Genomic DNA, 14,939 nt, shown 5'->3' on the forward strand with positions numbered 1-14,939 from the left:
TATTGATCAATGCCACAAGGCATTTGTTAATTGATTAGGTTAAAGGGTGTTCTTAAAGAATCCGCTGTGGCTATTTACCTTTCCATAAAGTTGTATTGTGCTAACAAGGATACAATAAGCATTGTCAGAACCATGTCCAACAAGATTGAACCAAACATGTGGAATTTGATAGGTACTTCATCAAAGAAAGAATAGAAAATGAGACTGTATGCATGCCATTTGTCCCAATATCTCAACAATTGCAAGTACACTCACTAAAGGGTTATCCAAAAATATATTTGAATTTCTTGTTAGCAAGTTGGGCATGATAGATATTTACACCCCAACTTTAGGGGGGTGCTGCTATAAAGCCTTGCTTTTGGGTTCCAAATACCTGGCTCCCTTACTTAAAAAAAATATATTGATTCCCTTTCCCTTTTTCGTTATTTCCCAATTATCCTTTGTATTAATTAGGATTGTATCAAATTTGTATCAATATCACTACCGATATTTGACCAGCTTCTAGGATCTTTTTCTTTTACTCCTGCAGTTTGGTTTCGAGAACCAACTCTGCTTCTATAGTATGAGCGGTATCCATTTGGTATTATGCAGGAGAATGAAAACAATTTTGTCTCTGTTCTTTTAACAATGATATTCACCATATAAATGCAAATAATTCGGTTAATATAAAAAAAATTAAAATAACTTGATTACGGAAATACGATGTACTTACTATATCCTTGACATTAAATCATCAGTCTTCGTAACTTCATTTTCTGGATTCCCTGTAAAGAGTGTAGCCCACAGTGCTAGAATATCAAAGACATCCTCTTCAAGCTCCTGCGGGAAGGGAAAAACCGTAAGACATGAGACTTTTGCTTAAAAAATTATAGGGAATATCACCAAATGCAGTCCTAATAATAATTTTAACAATTCATATTATCATGTATTACAAAACACGTACAAACATTCTACTATAATTTCAAGAGGATGATAGATAGCTATAGATGATAGACGAGGGCTTGAAAAGATTTGGAAATAATATGCCTTATTTTGGAGCCACTATGACCGACTCGATTGAATATTTGATTCTTCTCCTTAATGTTGTTATGAAATACTAAGGCTAATTTAAAGCTGATGCCAAATATTTTCACACACTTTCCTCTACCATTCATTTATTAGTTTCATAACAATTAAAGCATTTCAGAAATAAAAAATCTAACAATCAACAAATTAATACCTCCTTAGGTAAAGAAACCAATAAAGATGATAAAAGCAACCATCCAGCTTCTTTTTCAACTGTTGCTGCTAACGGATTGTGGCTATATTCTATCAGCATTTTCTTTGAAACCTCAAACACTAATCTGGGAAGCCTGGTTATAATACATTACTACATATTAGTACAAAAAATCAAGCAAGCATTGAACTGCATAAATAACAATTCTTTTGTTGTTATCTAGTAGCATATGGACCAGAGTTAAACAAAAAATGCAAATTAAAAAAAATGTAAAGATAACAAAGGTGTTGATTGACATTTATATCAACTAAGTTCAAAATTATAAAGTATCATGGGTCTCTGAACCAGTTCTGGCACCGATTCATTACACACATTGTCATCTAAATTATGTTCACCTTGTAATCTGTTTTCATTCCATCTCAAAATATAGATAAATAGTATGATACAAACAAAAAGACTTCATTTTCAAAGCAAAGGCTCAGTGACACTGTATATACACAGGGGAAAGGAGTTCATTAATTTGGCGGTGCAAAAACAAATATACAGGTATGAAATTAAAAAATAGAAAACAAAAATGTAAGAAAACTAAGGGAAAGACAATAAACCTTGCTGGGTAACCAAGAGGTAATTTTGGTGAAATAGAGACTAAAGCAGCCAAGACAGTAGCCTGCCCGTGCAAAGAATCAAGTTCAAACTGTAAATTGCTACCCTGCAGACAAAATATTAAGGTCAATTCAGAAAATGAAAATTTATAGAACACCACTAGTTGAAGACCTGAAACTAGTTTATAATCTCTGCACAGAAAAGCTAAAACCCGCTAAAAAGTGTTACCTACAAAGCATTTGAATGTGAAATTAGGTGGCTTCTAGGGGGGTCAGTGCTTCATGCGGTCTATAATGGACCACATGTGTTAGCCTTTGGACTCATCTCACCCTCGTGAACATATCAATGTAATGTCTTTTCCATTCTTCCCCGCCAGCCACACCCTAGGCATCTGTGGTCATTCTCTGAACTATGGCCTTGACCCAGTTTTGCTTGAGCGGATGATAGAAGGGGCATCTCCTGAGGTGCACCAAAAGAGAGGGGGAAATGAATACAGAAAGAGAGGAAAGGTAAAGGATAGCACAAAAATAGGAAAAGGGGAAATTGTTGTTGCAATTCTGTTTGTTGTAGCTAGGATGTAGACTGGAAACAGGGGAAGAGCATATGTGCAGCTCTCAGATAGAGGAGAAACAACACACTTAGTTGTGGTTGAACTAAAGAAACAGAACACAAAAGAGATGATGGAGCAGAAATGGCAGGTCTGTGCACATCCTGGTGTTGATGAAGGATCATTCAATCATCCAACCCTTGAAAGGGGGTCCACAAGAGGACTGGGGTTGATGGTAGAGAGAGAATATGGAGAGATTTTATGTGGAGAGAGAATATGGAGAGATTTTATGTGGAGAGAGAACGGTATCTAAAAGAACTATTGGATCTAACGGTGAATAAATATGGTTTACCATAGACCACATGTGGCACTGATCTACCGTAAACTATCGCCTATATACTTCATCTAGTGTAATTTAAAACACTTTGCATTACAAGGTCTATGTATAAGTTAGTTATATTTGATGGTTGGTGACAGGGACCTGGGTATTATGGAGTATATAGGTCTCACATCAAATAGTATGGAATGTTTGGTGAAGAACTTAAGTGGCTTGATTCTTCCCCTTCAACAGATAGCTCTTAAAGAAGGGTTCTCCAAGTGCTTAGGCGTTTATTAAATGGTATCAAAGCTGGTTGACAAAGGGCTGCCTACCAGGGGCTGACTTTAAAAACTTGAATGAAGCTTAATAGAGTGTAACCATCGAGATGCCGGCTCTCAGAGGGTTGTGTTATCATAAGGATTTGGGTATTATGGGGTGCCTAAGTCCCACATAGATAGTATGAGATGCTGGGTGGAGTACATAAGTGGCTTGGTTATTCCCCTTCGATAGCTAGTTTTTAAGGGAGGGTTTCCAAAGTGCTTGAATGTTTATTAATTGGGCTGATCAAATCCATTATCTATAATAAGCTATAAGTGGTATTAGTGTGCCAAGTTATCCTAGTGTTAGTTAATTTCCAACTACACTAGAAATTAAAATCCTTTAAAGCAAGCATAACATAACACTAAACTGAAACCCCCAACCCCACCATATCCTACAACAATAAGACACCCTTGAAAGTATGGGCATTCAACTTCACATAAACTGCACACTACCATAAGTTAGTCTCCTCTCCTTATTCTTAACAAATAGGGATGAAGCCCTTAAAAGCAATTGAAATATAACTTAACAAGGAGTAATGAAGTATTATGCTCCTGAGAAGTGAGCTCCACGGTCCTTAGAGATCGGAGAACAGGTATTCCACAAGTTCAGGTCCCATATGGAGCAGTCTGTGGCAAAACACAATCAAAAACTATTTGCTAAATATTTCATCCTTTTTTAAATTTCTGAAAAGTTGGGAAACATGACGTCTAAACTCAAGCATCTTGTGGATTCGAAGGTGCAACCTGTTTTTCATAATTACCAGCTTAAACTGGCCATTGGAAACTATACTGCTGAAGCTATGCTACCTGCAGGAATGGAGGTTGAAATGAATGAAGGTGTGGAACCAAAAGATGGTTTGGCTGGTAGAGAAGTTTCCACAGCTGATGGAACTCTTAAATGGAATGGAAAGCATGTAAAGGATGCTACTTGGGAAAGGGAGTTTGTGATCCATAAGAGGACAGGACTGTTTTCCAGCAAGAGGCAAGGATAACACAAGAGGAGCTAGGCCTAAGCAGAAGATGAAGATCATGGACTAGGGTCAAGTACTGGGCATGCATCTCACAAGGCCCAAGGTGTAGAGAGTGTATAAAAGGAAGAAGAGAAGTGGGCAAGCTAGTTAGTTTTATGACTAGGAGTAGGATGTTAGTGACAGGGAAGAGTAATTTGGAGAAAGTTTAGGCAGAGGGAACATGTCTTTTCTGAACGAGTTCTTACTCTGGTGCTATTTTCCTTGCTGTAATAGCTCATGGATCGACTATTCCATTCAACAAAATCAAATAATCACTACTTTTGGATTGTTTCGCAACAAATTGTTTTTCTCTAAATTGGATAAAGCACAAATTTGATGATCAAATCACAAAAATGAAGAATTTTCATAATTAAATGAAGGGAAGAAGTTTTGGCTAATCAATTACAAATTTAACTATCAATGCGTGTTTTCTATCTTTTTATGTAACTTTGTTATGCCAAAACGATTTCTCAATCTTCATCTTCTGTTGTACTCTTTTCAAATTATTGTTAATAAAAATTATTTTATCGATACAAATGCTTTTGCAACAAATAAAAATCATCAATAACAATAAAGGAAGCATTGAAATATATAGATTATCATAATGCTTGAAGAATTTTACCTTTTCAAAAGAAACACTCTCTCTTAAAGCAGTAAGATTGGTCACCCCATATGAAGTTAAACCACTGACACAAGTTGGATCAACTTCAGCCATTGCACGTAATGCTAAAGCAGCCTCAATCCGAACCTAACAATATACCGATTTCAAAACGCTATTACAAAGGGACAAGACATAAGAGCTTGGATATAATAATTATGCTCTGATTCCATATTCCGCACAAACAGGAACTCGATCAAAAGTATTTCAAATTGGATAAAGGCATGCAAAAAATAAGAATTCCAGATTGCTTCAAGAGTAATTCAGTTGAAACTACAAGCTCTCAAATGCGGGGTAAAATTAACTGTCAAGGAGCTAATCGTCTAACACTGCGGGGTTAAAATCAGCTGTCAAAGAGCCAGTCATCTAGGCATGATTTGATTATTTAGGGTTCAAATCACTGTTGGGTACATGTCTATGTAGCACCGACACCTCTAAAAAAAAGGTGTCTGTGTCGGTATCGGACACCTGCACTGACACTTGTGACTATTTAATTTATTCATTTTTTCAAATTATTATCGATGTCGCCATGTCAGTATCGGAGTTGTGTTTGGGATGTCCGTGCTTCATAGTATATTCATTCCATTTATATCTCTAGTAAATACATATGATCCCATATAACCACCGGAGCTTAAAGTATACAAAATTACTACGCCATGGTTAAACTTAGTTACTACACTAAAAAATAAAAGCAACAAAAATCAAACTATGCTGAACAAATTAATCACTCATGTGTTTACATTTCTAACATCACTCAACCATCATCCTAATAAAATTACATACACAAACACGTATTCAAACTTTCCTTAATGCCATCTCCCATACAAGTTTTTCAATTTTTACCCCCATCGAGCAACATCACATCTTCCTATTCAATATAGAACTCAAATTCCATTTTGAATAATTAAGAAAAGGAAACCCATAATTCGGAAAAAGGAGCACATTTAAATCTCAAAAGACCTTAAGATAAGAAGGTGCAGAGCTAAAAAACAAAGGGGTTTCCATTTATCTTCCAGAGATAGCCATCCTAACTGAAGTTCAGCCATCATGTTTCGCAGCACATTTACCAGAAAAAAGTATCTCAAGGGCATATCACAATTACTTTATACTATTTCTATCCAAAAGAACAAAGAAGATGACATGTTAAACCAAAACAACAATAAAATCCAAAACTAAGTGCAGGAATAGTATTAACATATGCATAGGTGCGCGTAAGTATGTATGCACACTATCACGAGCTCACCAGCTTCGAAGAATGAGACACCGCAGCAACTACAGTGTTGTCAAGAACTTCCTTAAAATCAAAAGGAACCTGCAAAACGACAAATTAAGACAAGCACATGACGTCCCAGCCATACTTACTCCTTTTACAAAGGAACCTAAATCTTAGTACCTCTCCCAAAGTCTTTAGAGTATATGACACTGTTCGTAAGGCCGCCACCATCATGGAAGGACCAGCTTCAGGTGACTGGAGCTACAAGCCAAAAAGTGGGGAAAGAGGGTAGGGGTGAATGATTCAGTGCACATCATTATGATGAAATCAAAGCAAGAAGGAAAAAAAGAAAGCTGTACCTGCTTTCCTAGAAAAAGCAAAAAATCCCTCTGAGTAGGTTCGGTCATTTGATCTGTTACACCGACACGAAGAACATAAAGAACACATGCCTGCAGCAAGATTAAGATGCTCTGATCAACAGTTTTCAAAACTAGAAATCTTAAAAGGAAACCAGTGGCTGAAAATTCTAGCAGTTTGCTTTAAGCAAAGGCCCACTAGTATCTTCCCCTGATTCAATATTAGGACCCATACACAGTATTCTACCACCAATCACTGCCATTTTATATCAATAAATGCACATCATAAAACAAATCAACAGCAAAAGAGAAAATAAAAAGAACAAATTATTGAAACAAAAAAATACCAATGCGTGTGCATCAACAGAAGTTTCAGCACGGAGCATTTCCATAACTTGCAATGCGTAACTTTGCAGCTCGCTATCTGGATGTAGATATTTTATACGAATTGCCTGCAAAATAGAAATTGCTGGAGAATAAAAGCTCGACCAAGACAAAACTACTAAAGGAATCAATCTTTATATATATTAAGCCAAAAAAAAGTTATTGAAATAAAGAGAGAAGACTTGTGCTCAAGATGCACTCAAGGTTATACAAATCATAATGCAATAAACCAAAAGACTTTTAACAGCAATAAACAATCACCCACAAAATCTTAGTATTTATATTTCTACTCCGTTAAACCCCAAAGCCAAGCAAATAACAAAATAAGAAAAGTTCTATAAAGCTTCAACTCAAACTCCATATCGCTCCCAACACTAATGATAAGTTCAAAAAGTGGCCTGAAGTGTATAGACAAAAACACTTTTCATTATTGATAAAAAAAATTCTTTTGAAAAGTAGCAACATAACTGAGCATAGAAAAAGATGAGCACCAGTCAGTGATTAGGAAGGAAAAAAAATTGAAGTAACAAAGCAAAATTAAGAAATGTAAGACAGTAGTAAATTGATAGAAATGTTCCTAGCATAATTAAAGCATAGAAAAGGATGAACAGCGCTAGCAGTCAGTGTTCTGGAAAAGGATAAAAAGTAACAAATCAAAATTAAGAAATAAAGGCAGTAAAAAACAATAAGGTTTATTTGATCTTTCAACAAAAAAAAAGGATAAGTTTATTCAATAGAAAAGAACTCAATAATGTCCAAATACAGAAAACAGCAGAATAAGGGCATGTAGACCCTCGATAAAGTATAAAACAAGACAGAGTTCTAACAAAATGAAATAACAATGATACCCAATATACAAATATCAACAAGGAGGTTAGAAGAATGCCTCTAAACACATGGTTTGTTGAACACCTATCAAAGAAATATCAAGATTTACCTGTAAGAAGAATACCCAAGATAGAGTCAGGCCAACCCGAACATGCCTTGAACGTACTCCACTTGCTGAATCACAGTAATTAATGCCATTACATGCACACAAAAGATGTACACGGTCATTGGAAGCCTTATCAAAATAATGAGAAGATTTTACATTTGTAATTTTTAGATGCATGGGATTTTCCATTGGTATAATTGTTTTAATTTTGTAACTTTAGCTTTCTTAAATTTTAAATTAGGTCTAACTCATCTTTACAAATTCGGCTTGTAAAGTGAGAGCACACCCAATGCTATTGGTTTGGTGCATGATAATATGGTAGGTGATCGGATGGATATGATCTAATACCATTTTCTTTTTGGCCTCAATCATCTTTCCAAAACTGACTTGTAAGATGAGTAATGTCCACCACTTATAAACACTAATCATATAATGTGGGACTCTCCACAAGCTTTATGCTTTATTATTTAATATTATTTACTACAATTATAAAACTTGTAAAACAAGTTCTCTTCAGAAAAATATATCTGAAGCACAATGTCAAAAGAAACACAAAGACCTTCATTTTTTTTACCTTTTTGTTTATTATTTTCGATTAATAGTAACGAATCCCGATTAAAAACAATGAATATGTTTTCCAAGGATATGTAAACAAGTAAAACAACTTGAATCCTATATTGAAAATTTTATTAATAGACACAAGCATTAAAAGTAATATTCATTCATCTACCCAGTGCAGACAAGCACTCATGGCAATCAGTAAGAGAAAGGCCCAAATGGCCAGCATAACCCATTTTTTTCACTAACTCAATGTAAACTTCTAAACTCAATCAGCTGTCATCCTTCAACACACTTATAATTAATCATTCTTTCTTCAAAAATGGTCAAATGGATAATACCAGCATTCAAGTGGTTATTCCTTATTCATTAATAGTTCATGTGTCCCCCTAATAAGGGCTTGGGCTAAAAGTGAACTTTTTTATAAACCGGCTAATGTAGGTAATAATAGTGAAGACAAAGAAAAAATTTCTCTCAACCTAAACTAATCATCCTTCCTCTACCTAAATATTTCTGCGCTATTTTTCCACCTGTGCCGCCCCAACGACAGGACGATGTTGGACACCGACCTACCGGATTCATCTGTACTCATTGTTCACTCAACTTGAACAAGCACGGCATGACATTGTTGGCTTTGATAACTTCAATCCTTTATTGAGGCCCGAGCGTGAGAAGGTGTGTTGGAATTTCCGCCTTCATTACGGTCTGCCCCTAATCGCCTAATTGCAACATTTGACTTGCCTTCGTTGCAGCCTCCGACGTCTTCATTGTGCTAGGTTTGTAGGGTGGATTTAGTCTCACATTGTTTAGATATATGACATGTGTAGTGTTTATAAAGCTTGGACAACCCTCACCTTACAATTAAAAGCCGACTTTGTATGGGTGAGTTAGGCCGAGTTAGGCCTAACTCACGCATTCTAAAAAATAGCAATCATTACTACATTGAAAAGTGAAAATGACATTAATTTTGAAATAAATTTTATTCGCTAAAACGACGCTCATTTTAAAACGGATAGAGTAAATTGTTTATAAGCAGAACCACCTAGGTAGGGTTCTATTTTTAAATTAGAGGGGAGAGGGAAGGTTGGGCCGCGCTAAGCAAGGATCCGCCATGATATATTCTCGCCATCTTAGCAAACAGAAATACAGTGATCCAAACAAATTACCTTTTGTGAAAGCCAAAATCAAATGCTTCTGCAATCCACCTTCTAGCTTTTTTGCTTGAGGTAAAGGGCCCTTTCCCTTTGGTTGAATCTAGTAAGATTTAGGAGATGGAATTTACGAAGGACGTAAGAATCGAGGAAAAGTCAGAAAAAACAAGTGTATATATATATAAACCTGTGCTTCAGGATTCATTCCAAGAGCAAGCAAGGAACCCAAAGTTTCAGCAAAGGCATCACGGACCGATGCAACAGGATCTTCAAGAGCCTATCAGAAGCAGCAGTACAAAGACAAGTAAAGAATACTGTGATTTTTCACCAAATGATTGCAGTGTTTATTAGTGAAAGAGATGAAATTGAGACAAAATACCTGCCTTGACACAATAAGATGCAGAATTGTCAAGTTCTGCCACACCTAAGCCTGGACCACCAATGCTAGCAAATGCCTTCAAACATCTTGCTGAAGCTATTCTCACAGCAAACGACTTGTCCCCAGCGGCAGTCCTCATTATAAGACGGAACCCCTCTGAATATGCTGTTGAAGCAGCACTACCTGCAGAGCCTTCTAAAGCATTCCGAAGCATATATAATGCCTCTTGTCTTACAAACTCCTAAAGTTTGAGAGACATGACAAATTTATTAAAAAAAAGCAGAGCAGGCTAATTAAAAAAAATCAAAAGTGTTTTCTGATGAGAAATAGAGAAAATGAGAAAGCAAATGAGAGAATCTATGTGTATTACATAGTGGAGCTATGGCATATACAATAAGTCATAATAAAATGAAAAATACTAACCCTACCCTATTTTTGATATTTAAGAGACTAATAAACTATAACTACTTATTTACATCATTTCAAATGCATCAATCAATATATAACCATTTGAACTAGCAAAGCTAATAATGATGTCTCAACATAAAATCTTATAAAATGACAATCTTTGGCAATTTGCTTGGTCTTCCCGTGAAATACTAAATTTGACGCAGCATGCAATGCAGTTTGATCACAAACGCGTGTCATTGGCGTAACCTTTCCAAACCTAAATTGTCATTATCAAAAGTCGCCAATGATGAAACTCGAATTCTGGATTTATACACTTGACGAGCAACCACTTTGTGCTTCTTACATTTTCAATAGATAAGCCCTCGATATATATATATATATATATATATATATATATATATATATATATATATATATATATATATATATATATATATATATATATATATATATATATATATATATATATATATATATATCAGAAATCCGCCCATCATTAGGAGAGTCAGCCCATCAAAATATCACATAATCTGCGTACGCCATTAGTTTTCATAGAACAAGACCTTTTGTTGGAGCTTTATCATCTACTTCATGTTGAAGCAGTGTTGGAGTCCCACATTACTAAGGTTCCCGGACTGTTGGATGTTCAAATAAGTAGGGGCAACCTCACCCTTTGAGCTAACTTTTCGGATTAGATCCAAGCATATTTAACACGGCATAAGAGTCAGGTTAAGGAGTCCAGTGTGTGGAAATTGGACCCAGATTTCATGCTAGGCGTGAGGGAGGGTGTTGAAGTTGTGTTGGAGTCCCACGTTGCTTAGAGTCCCACATTGATTAGGTTCCCAAACTGTTGAATGCTTAAATATGTGAGCGCAAAATCACCCTTTTAGCTAACTTTTGGGATGAGATCCCAACATATTTAACACTTCAAGATGCAAACTATGGATGGCCCCAAAAATTGACTTACCAAACTAACAATGAATGACATATCAGAGTGAAGACAAGGATTTATTACCCACAACATGATCAATGGTACCAGAATCGAGAACCCAATAACCAATTGAAAATGATTGGGAGAAACTGGCAACAAAATTACAAGTTCTTACAGAAGAGTTAATGGAGCATGAGGTTGGGCGCTACTGCAACCATTTCAACAAATCAGTATAGGTGGCCTTTGGAGTAGAACACCTGGGGGTTGAAATTCAATGAACCGCTTCAAAAAGTCATAATTGGCGGATTGCATTGTGCTTATAGATGGGGCAAAGGAGGTTACAAATGCAAGAGATGAGAAAAGGAGATGAAGGAGTTGCGCTCTAGAAATGAAGGCAGTGGGAGAAGGAGGAGGATGGTCCAGGGTACAAAGGTGGTAGAGAGGAACTTATGTCTCTTCCTTCTCTAATTTTTACAGATACTTTTATACCCCCAGACCCTTCACCAAATTTTGAACAGTGTTGATTAAATGGCAAACTGATACACAAATTTGTGTACCTTAGACATGGCCTAATCTTTTTATAGTCTTTTCATTTTCTAAATCGTAGTCAATACTTCATGTACATTATCATATAAAGGTGACCTTTTTAACTAAATTGATTAAATTCTCTAGTGATGGGAAATGCACATTCTCCATAGCCAAGAGCCAAAGTCTTTAATGAACAATATTGTTCAGCTAAGAAGTCAATCTTGTTACTCAACATTTAGTTTTCAGGCGTCTTAAATTTTAATATATATATATAAAATAATCAAATAATGAAACTTTCAACTTAAACAGAGAATGGAAAAGCAATCAAAAGATAAAACTAATTCAAAGGTAGACTCAAAAAATAAAAAATTCATGGGCTAGAGAAAACATGTATGCATAAATCAACAACAACAACCAAGGGAAACTTCTATAAGGCATTTATATTTGGCAACTCACTCTGCCTCAGTAATTTAAACATATAAACAAGCAAGCTGTAAGAAAATACCTCATTGAATTTCATAAGTTTAGCTGCTATGTTGGTTGTTTCAAGTAAACCTGAAGTAATTTTTCTCCCAAAGTGCTTATACAATTCTCCCAAGCATTGTGCAGCACCTATAAATATAACATCATATTCAGAAGAAAAAAAATTACTGAAAAAAAAAACAAAAGAAACCTCACATAATATGACTAATTAAATGCAGGAAACAATGGAAAAACCAGTATCCAATATACTCTCTAGAATGAAATATAAGCAAACTTAACCTCACGTTTTTTGGAGTGAAATATATACAAATGTTTACTAGTACTACTTCTCTCTTATTTAATGACAGTATCTCTAAAATTCCCCTCGTTTAGTTTAACTCTTTATATTCCCAATGAACCAATTTATTAGTCGTAGAGGGTAATTTAGGAAATAGACTTCACTTTTTATTGAGACTTTATAGATTAAATGTAATATCAACTGTCTGATAATATGCATAATTTGGTCAAATTTTGCTTATATTTCATCCCAGAGTGAAACATGGTCTTTGATAGAACATTATGGCGTAACTTGATTCATGTAGCCAACCCCACTTAGTGGGGTAAGGCTTGGTTGTTGTTGTTTATCTTGGAGTTGAGTAAAAAGCATGCAACATGAAATATAACATAAATATGGTGTAAAGAGTCATGTCATTACCGGGAGCAATCAAAAGAAAACATAAAAAATCAAAACAAAAACTACTTGTGTTAAGAGGTTTGATTGACCATAAGGGTGTGTATTTTCCCCTAAACTTGTTATGGCATGGAGTTATGTTTAAGGCTTCTCTTTGGTGCTGTGCTCGTGGCTGCTTCAACTATACAAACATTGCATTATGAATTTATGATGCTAAGTTTATTTTGAATCATGGAGAGGGAAAATATCACCATAAATAAACAAAATCAGTAGCCTTCTTCAGATGAGGATACTCAAGTATTCAACATCTATCAGAAGAATCCATTACAAGCAATGCGACAATATAATATCCATCTAAAAGTTCAAGAAATCTTTTATTTCAACAAACCAGCAATTTTCAGAGGTTCACTCTTCTTTGCGTCAGAAAGAAATCCCTGAAGGCCACTTGCTCTAGAGTATATCGATATCCCATCTCCCTTGGATATGATCTTTGCCATTGCTACTGATGCCAAGTGACGCACAGGCCGTTTTGCACCAATAACAAGTAAGGAATATAATGCATCCTCACATCTCCTTTGCCACACCAAAATATTGTCCTGCGAGTTATATATTTCAGTATCATAAATCAATAACCCATGCCGAAAGTCTTTCTAGAAAAATTACAAATGAAAAAGATTGACTCTCCCGGTAATTTTCGAGGTTTCAGATTATATATAAGATCCAAATAGTAAAATCAGTAAGAGCTTCATCTTCAATGTACAGACGGTTTGGATTAGCTTATTAAACTTTATCTACTGGCATAAGCAATTGTGAGACACTTTGGCATAACTTATGGAAACAACTTATCATAAGTTATTTTCATAATCTCCATAGGATAGCTAATGAAAACCACTTATAGCTTATTTAGACATAAAAATAACTAATTTTATACCACTAGCGCTTAGTGTATATTTGGTTTAGCTTTTGGATGAGTCAAAAGCAAGTTTATGTGTAAAATTGATTTTAGAATGATTTTTAGGTGTTTGGTTGTTCTAAAGTAGAATTGATTCTGTCTCCAAAATTGATTCTACTTGAAACTAATTTGTAGCTTATGAGTTTAAACGTGAATTTCACGCTGAAATTTGTTGTTCAACTCACTTTTACATAAATGTATCCAAACATACTTTACATCCAACTCACTCGGAATCAATTCTCGTCACAGCAGAACCAAACACACACTTAATTAGGTTGTTTATCTAGACATGGCCTTAGGCTACCAATTCGAATCTTCAAACTGTTCTCTTCAGCATACATTGAGTTTGAAAACAACAGTATAGCTACTCACTAATCATATAACGATAATGAAAAAAAATCAAAAACAGTTAACCTGAAGTGATGCAATACAATATAGAGTAAATCTACTACAAAAAATAGATACAAGCAAATGCACACGTGAAGGAATCAAAATAAAGTGATAAACAAAAAGATCAATGGAACCTCAAACCAAATCTGAAAGAAACAGTGAAAATTGCGGGAAAATTGAAATCGAAAGAGATGCGATGAAATTGAAATTGAAGTGGAGGAAATGACCTTAGTGTCCTCGTCGATGGCGGAAATGAGATCGGAGAGGAGATCGAAGCAGAGGAGTGGCTCGGGAGATTTGTGAGCAAATGAAGAGACTATTGATTCCAGCTGCGCCACCAGTACGCCGAACCGCGACAGCGGTGCCGACGCCATCTGAATCTTTGACATGTGAATTTCAACTTCCACTTTTCGATGATGTATACTTGAATATCTCTCTCGCTACAATGTTATGTGATTGATTGATGTGTTTAAAGCTAGAAGAAGAAGAAGAAGAAGAACTTGCTTGGATCACAGATTGATGTGTAAATTTTAGATTACCTCCTTTTCACGTTCTCGTGTCTAAACTCGTCTATTTTCATTTCACATAAATAAACTAGTAGTAATTTTCATTTTGCCAAAATAAAATAAAATAGTTATGAATTTAAATGATAAAATAAAATAGTCATGAATTTAAGTGATATGCATTTACATTGTAGATAATTTTGATCATTAAATTTTATTTATATTTGACTTTTAATTTAATCATTTTTAAAATAATCTTTATGAATGATTGTGATGCTGACAATGCATAATAATTAAAAAATTTATTGTATCTAGATTTATGTGTTTGAAAGTATAATAATTGTTAGATAATTTTGGTGGTTTTGATGATAATAAAACTAAGGTTAAATGACGTTGGGTAAAGTCTTTGATGAATTTCTAATG

The 14,939-nt window shown here is 35.1% G+C and overlaps 1 protein-coding gene across 1 annotated transcript in view; it reads right to left on the reverse strand.

Annotated features, from left to right (window-relative positions):
• LOC127128765 (protein SWEETIE) overlaps window positions 1-14,597 on the reverse strand; it is a 44,033-nt gene extending 29,436 nt beyond the window's left edge. Inside the window, exons 1-15 of the mRNA XM_051058136.1 lie at window positions 14,241-14,597; window positions 13,060-13,267; window positions 12,024-12,130; window positions 9,653-9,889; window positions 9,457-9,546; window positions 9,285-9,372; window positions 7,564-7,628; window positions 6,590-6,694; window positions 6,246-6,335; window positions 6,067-6,147; window positions 5,917-5,985; window positions 4,638-4,763; window positions 1,822-1,925; window positions 1,220-1,352; window positions 713-819 (exon numbers count right to left, since the gene is read on the reverse strand). Of these exons, the coding sequence (XP_050914093.1) occupies window positions 713-819; window positions 1,220-1,352; window positions 1,822-1,925; window positions 4,638-4,763; window positions 5,917-5,985; window positions 6,067-6,147; window positions 6,246-6,335; window positions 6,590-6,694; window positions 7,564-7,628; window positions 9,285-9,372; window positions 9,457-9,546; window positions 9,653-9,889; window positions 12,024-12,130; window positions 13,060-13,267; window positions 14,241-14,402 (1,772 nt within the window). The 5' untranslated portion in view covers window positions 14,403-14,597. The remainder of the gene's footprint in view (window positions 1-712; window positions 820-1,219; window positions 1,353-1,821; window positions 1,926-4,637; window positions 4,764-5,916; window positions 5,986-6,066; window positions 6,148-6,245; window positions 6,336-6,589; window positions 6,695-7,563; window positions 7,629-9,284; window positions 9,373-9,456; window positions 9,547-9,652; window positions 9,890-12,023; window positions 12,131-13,059; window positions 13,268-14,240) is intronic.
• Between the last annotated feature and the right edge of the window lie 342 nt (window positions 14,598-14,939).

Source organism: Lathyrus oleraceus, chromosome 3 (assembly GCF_024323335.1).
Source record: "Lathyrus oleraceus cultivar Zhongwan6 chromosome 3, CAAS_Psat_ZW6_1.0, whole genome shotgun sequence".
NCBI lineage: Eukaryota > Viridiplantae > Streptophyta > Magnoliopsida > Fabales > Fabaceae > Lathyrus > Lathyrus oleraceus.